The sequence below is a fragment of the Egretta garzetta genome, unplaced genomic scaffold (assembly GCF_000687185.1).
Source record: "Egretta garzetta isolate BGI_Z169 unplaced genomic scaffold, ASM68718v1 scaffold326, whole genome shotgun sequence".
NCBI lineage: Eukaryota > Metazoa > Chordata > Aves > Pelecaniformes > Ardeidae > Egretta > Egretta garzetta.
In genome coordinates this window covers 2,647,764-2,654,172 of record NW_009260026.1, presented here as the reverse complement: position 1 = coordinate 2,654,172, position 6,409 = coordinate 2,647,764, and the positions used below count along the sequence as shown (strand labels likewise).

Below are 6,409 nucleotides of genomic sequence, written 5' to 3'. Positions count from 1 at the left end.
TCTCAGCTGTGCTGCTTTTTCAGCTTCACTGCCAAAAAGTGATTCTTCTCCGATTCACAATCTTGTGTAATGCAAATGCCATCTTTGCGCGATGCTGCAATCGGTGCTAACTAATCGGAGGCCCTTCATTTAGAAAGTAGGTGGTCATTTCTCCTTTGCCCTTGACCTTAATGACCCCTCGATATTCCAGCTGATAGTTGTTGGCTGCTAAAACCTGGTACATATCTGTGGTTACCTGCAGAAGAAAAAAGAGTAGGCAGATGCTTGTCATGCCTTCCGCACGGCCTTTTCATTTGCCTTTCGAGTAATCCATGGGCAAAACTAAAGTAAAGGAGGTTCAACTATTTTGTTTCTAAGTCAGTCGGCTTTTGCATGTTGATCACTAACTAAAATGTTGGCAATAGTTGCAGAACACACACACAATCCTTAGAAACTGAGACACTACAGAAGTCACACAAGGTACACAACTGGGGGGAAACCACATTCTTCAAGGAGGTCACAGGATAAGAAGAAACAAGTCACATTTTTAAAAATACACCTGGCAGTTCAGTCTACTCTGATGCATTCACTATTTCACTGGAGTGGTAGTTGGAAAACAGGTTAAACATATTTTAAAAGTCTTCAAAAATGGACTTAGAAATTCCACAGCGGATGTACAATTTAGGAGGAATCATTCAGGGGTTTGTTTTTATGAAGGAGAAGGGAGCGGACAATTAGAAAGACTGAACGAATGGACTAAGCCAGCCAGCATCCAAATTCTCTCCGCAGATGCCATTCAGAAATAACCACTTGTGCTGTAAAATAGCAGACGTTTAAAGGCCAGGCTTCCTGAGATATTTATTTACTGCAACGTATTTTCTCACCCTTTTCCAGGCGGCTTTAACTATTTCCATTTCTGGCTTCCTACTGCTGTAACATCCCTGTGCTGATTTGCTTAACTAGAATGAAAGTTGTTCATGGACCATCTCGTAGGAAAGTTTAAAGGATGTTGGATAAATATTTATCCAGTTAACTGACAGCTTAATTGGAAAGAAACAGCATGGCTTCCCCTCTTGGGTTTTACATCAGTTTAACTATTTTTACGTCCTTTCAGTACTTTCCCAAGGATTGCTGTGGACATTGGCTCAGTGAAAGCAGGACAGTGGAATTGAATCACTGCAAAGGTCGCTGCCTGAAGGCCGAGGAGAAGTTTGATTGCAAGAGAGTTTCCATTAACCCTTAAACCCTCCTCTTTCTCTAGTTCTGTGTATCCCCATCCCGCTGGTGCCTGGATCCTTGCCTCACAACACATGCGGCACTGTGAACAGGGAAGTGAATTACAGAAATACGTATCTGAATCAAGCCCTTGGAAAATAAAACAACTGACAGTTGTACGTAGCCGAAGAGCAAAGCCGGCAGCAGGAGTGAGCAAGCATCGCAGCAGGGCTGTGCCATAGTGCCCATGAGGCACTCGGGGAAGGGATTGCAGCTCAACGCTTCCACCCAGAACTAAACGGCAAGTTTTTGACCAGAGGTTGCAAAGTCGTTCAAGATTAAAAGGCAAAACTTGATGGTACCACTAGCATTCCCCAGCTGGCTTTTCTTTCAGTACGGTGTAAGTGAATGTATGGCATAAAGGAATAAAATTAAACCAAAATTCCAATTCTAACTAAGTTGCAAACCCCCTAAGTGATACAGGGCTGGCAATGTAAGTTTTCCAGTGAATTTCTTACCTGAATCCTGTCAGGCACACCTGTACTGTCCATTCGGCTGGCTACATTCACCGTGTTGCCCCATATGTCGTACTGGGGCTTGCGTGCTCCTATCACCCCAGCTACGACAGGGCCAATATTGAGGCCTGGAAGGAGAGAAGAAATCCCACAATGCTCAGATCCATCATGTGTGAACCACATGAAGCTTGAGGCAAGTTATTTTTCAGACATTAAAAGCCATCCTGAGGTTCATTGGTTCTAGCTGTGCTTCACCCTGACATGTAAAGCTACAGCCAAACTGTGGGGAAAGAAACTTTTAAAGAAAAGTTGGCTTGTTTCATCCATTACGCCTGTCTGACTGGCAACACGAGCTGGATCTGCCCCATCCAGAGCTACTTTCCAGTACCATATAACAGGATAAGGTTTATTTGCCATCCAGCTGCCAAGCAAAGTGCTCACTTGGAAGTCAGAACACAGCTGCTGCAATGCTGAGCGCCTGTGAGGCAGCAGCCTGGTGGCCTTCCAGAGCAAATACCACACTTGACATCCTCACATTTCTTCTCCTTCTCCTTTTCTGTCTCTTTATTCCTTGACTTGAAACACAATTTAATGTCCAAGAATGGCAGAGCTGGGGACCACAGCAGGTGTGGGCAAGGAGCACATCACAGGCAAAATGAGCTCAAGCTCAACCACCATGTGAGACCATGCTTTGGTAAGAGCTTCTCTGCACCAAGGTTGGCTGCCCATCTGCTCCTAATTCTCTGAGGAGCTTCAGCAATAATGCTGCTACCCTGTAAAACCTGCTCTGATGTTTCAGAGAGGCCAAAGTGGTCACCAGGCACAAGACAATTAACATCACTGTACAGCTAAGGTAACATCTGTGGTTTTTACTCTCCATAAAATCCTCAGCTCAGAATGATGACTACCTATACTTAGTCCTGTAATCACAGTGACATTACCTATCTTCATCTGGAAGTTGTTGAATGAATGTTCATTAATGTATTTCATTTGGTCCATTAACCTCATGGCAAAATCGGCCAGAGCTTTGATATGCGTCTTCCCTTCCTTGTCATAAGTGGAATCGTTGAGGCCCGATGCAGCCATATATGTACTGCCTATGGTCTTGATCTTCTCCAGCTGCCGAAATTGGTCTTCACTTATTATCTGTTTCACAAGAGGAAAAGAAGCAAATAAACCTTGACAAACACATACAAGCTGGTAATGTCCTTGCCATGTGTCCTCCCCTGGTACAAGCACTACAAAGTACTGGACAGAGTCTCCACTACTCAAAGTATAGGAAGAAAGGGAATTAGATATTTGGAGGAGTGACAAGGGAATAGAAGGGATATTAATGTGAAGAAGAAGTAAAAAGAACTTATTAGACTTCTAGAGCGAGGAGAAATGAACCATGGCATGAGGATTCAATAAGCCACCTTCCTTCAGGATCTCAGCAAAGCCCAACTAAACTCATTGATTCAGTTCACTCTGTCCACCCAGATTTTCTGTGACTTACTTCATCAAAATCAGCAATGATCTCGTTGAGCAGTCTCAGACACTCCACCCCTTCGTTGTTGGCTTCAAGCTCCACGTAAAACTCTGAGAAGTTGCTTATGGAGGCGAACATGACAGCCACGCACTCACAGGACTGGTAGTACAGTTCATCATTTCGCCGCTCCTGAGCCAAGAAATGGGCTGCCACATCCTTCGGCAAAATGTTGTGGAGGAGGCGTCTGTTGTAGGCCTGCAGCTCCTCCATTTCTTCTTTCTCTTCAGTGGCCTAGTTTAGGAGGGAGAGACAGCGATGTGCTTACTCTTTTGGTAACCGCTCTGGGGAGGGATAAAAAAGCTGAAAATGAATTTGCAGGGAGGACAGAAACAAGAAAGGGGGAAACTGCAAAGGAGGGCAGAACCAGAGAGAGATGCAAAACTGTGTTTTGCAGTGGAAGATGGTCCATCTCTGTGTGCACATGTGTATGTAAAAGCAGGCACAGAATAAAATCAAAATCCAATGTTATATTTCTGGGCCTGGAATTGGGTGACCTGTACAAGGTCTGTTCCTTTTGGGGAACTCCACCACCACCCTACCATCCATGAAAACACACATTTGGCTTTCCCAGTCAAATGCAACAGGTTTCAGGGAGACAAAGACAGCTCCTCATTGCTAAAGTCTGCATGAGTGGCACTGAATTATAATCTTCTCCCTGCACCTCCCAGATGCTCATGTAACTAAATAAAAGGACCAGACCTTCAGGAAGGATGTACCTAGGATGTACCTAGGACACCTAGGATGTACCGAGGCCTAGGTGACTAAAATAACACAAGCATTTAGAATTCACTAAATTAATCAGACATCAGAACCAGATTTGACTTCTCTTTGCAGACTTGCACGGTACCAGCATTACCTCAATTCATTGCTTCTGGTTTGTAGCTGAAGGTACAGAGGTGTCTGTACCGATCACCTCTCTCTCCCCCATTACCTGATGGCAGCAGTATTTCCCCCGTGTTTTACTTTTTGCCTTTTTAAATATTTATGAGCAAAGGAAAAAACAGGGTCAGGCAAGGACTGGGGAAGGTGCAGCTGAGACAGTGGTTGCACAGGGCGGTTTGGCTTACGGGAGCCCCAAAGAGCTTTCCTGTGTACAGCACCCCCTGCTTCAGCAGAGGCACCACGCAAAACCTACAGCCCTTTGAAATGGGTCTTCTTCAAATCTTTTTTTCCAATGACTTTTGTCATTGCTGGAGAGCTGGAGCCAATAAAAGGAAAGACATCCCTGGCACATTGGGCCTTGCTGTGGACGAACACAGCTCAGCCATACCCTCCAGCCCTCACTTGGTGAGGGGAGAAGGGACAACCTCCCCACATCCCCTAAGTACATGTTGGTAAAGGCACAAGCGATACTTGCAAAGCATTTATGACTTTGCTTGTGGGTGCTCATTTCTGAAACAGGACATTTGAAACTAGAAATGAAGTTAAACAAGGAAGGATCCTTTAGAAGGTGATATGCCTGGGCAGAACAAGGAAAACGCTTGGCTCTGCCTGGGGAAACAAATGTTTCAGCCAGCTGAGCCCAGACCTGGAACAGGCAAGTCAGCTCACCCCTTCCATTGTTTTACCATTTATAAATCAGGGTTACAATGTTTATCTGCTTCCCAAGGAGCTTTAATTAATTAGTGCTTCCTCAGTGCCTCCTACTCAGACCACTGAGACCTATTATTAGAATGATGTCCTGCCATCCAGAAGGTAATAAAACCTCTACAAAACCTGCAGTCCTGCAGTCCCCCAGCTATGAGTCCTGGGCAAAGCTGAGACCTGTCCTGCTTGTTTGAGAATCACATACGATGACCCAAAATCACTCATGGGCACAAGTAATGGAAACATTAACACTGATGCCAGTGACAGGAGCACAGCGTGGCGTTATCTGCAGTGTGTTGGTTATCCAGTACTGCTGCCTAGGGGCTAATGAAGGCTGGATATCAAGCCAGTTCCCACTGCTTAACAAAAAAGCGAATGGAAACACAAGTGTGAATTTTTCAAACCCTCAAACACAGCAAACTAAACTCACTGAACACTGGGAAACAATTCAGCAGTGAATATGAGCTTCTTATATTTACAAATCATGCTACATTACAGGTTCCTGCTACAGTGACAGGCTCAGTTGCCCAAATCCATTAACCTCAGTCTTCAGATCTACAACCCTTTACTGGGGGGGACTATGCAAAGAGCATTTACAAGGAAACAAGGGGTTAAAGTAAGTAACCACAATGAGAAGCACTGAGTATGCAAAGTACCAAAGAAGAGCAGAGCACTATTAGTATGCCCAGTTACATGTGAGATCCAGATTAAATTCAAAGGCACTTCATAACACTCCTCAACTTGATAATGAGTAGCTCAGTAGTTTTATATTAACACCAACGACTATGTGTATTCCTCCAACACAGCAAACACCTACTAACCTGGAGTTTCCAGAGGAAATCAAGCCTTGCAGTGGATTCCACTTGCTGGGCATGCAAATACAGGGCCAGGACAAAGACGGTAATGATGACAGGGGTCACAATCTTCAGCGCAACTCGTGTCATTGCTGGAGAGCTGCAGCCAACAAAGGAGCAGGATTTCCCAGTTAGTCTCAGTGTGGAGGAACACCGTTTAGCCACACTCCCCGGTTCCCACTTGAAGGCTAACCAGCCTCTGCAGAAAAGGCTTTTTTTCTTTCCCCTCAAAGCATGTGTTGGTAAAGGGATAAACAATACCTGCAAAGAGCTGAGAACTTTGGCTCATAGGTGCTGGGTTCTAAAGCAGGACTTTGAATTTTGAAATTTAATCCAAATTCTTTAAAAAGGCATTTTTTAGAGAATGGCCATACATGCTTGGCCACCACTATGCTTGGCAAAACCGAAATGCTGACAGCGCTTCAGACTGTATTCACTGCGTCTCCTGCACTGGCTTCCCCAGCCTCCTAAGCCTGGAACTGTTCTACACTTACTGCTTCTTTAATTAGTCACTTCTTAACGGCCTTTGTTTTCAAAGTATCCTGTAAGTTGAAAAGAGCACTAAGACACATTCCCATTCCTTCTGACAAGCAAGCAAACAAGAACTGTTAAATCGGAACCACAGAGTTATACAGTATGGAAATACTATTTTGATAAAACCTTTGGCTTGTAATTAGAAGTAAGTTCTACAAGGTGCTCTATAAAGCGAGTTGACGTAAGTCCCACAAGGA

General features: G+C 44.5%; 1 protein-coding gene across 1 annotated transcript in view; it reads right to left on the bottom strand.

The window, feature by feature from the left end:
• ADCY5 (adenylate cyclase 5) overlaps window positions 1-6,409 on the bottom strand; it is a gene marked incomplete at its 5' end in the record, with an annotated part of 223,594 nt that continues 217,185 nt past the window's right edge. The window contains 5 exons of the mRNA XM_009640836.2: window positions 1-235; window positions 1,713-1,837; window positions 2,651-2,855; window positions 3,205-3,468; window positions 5,646-5,778. Of these exons, the coding sequence (XP_009639131.2) occupies window positions 107-235; window positions 1,713-1,837; window positions 2,651-2,855; window positions 3,205-3,468; window positions 5,646-5,778 (856 nt within the window). The remainder of the gene's footprint in view (window positions 236-1,712; window positions 1,838-2,650; window positions 2,856-3,204; window positions 3,469-5,645; window positions 5,779-6,409) is intronic.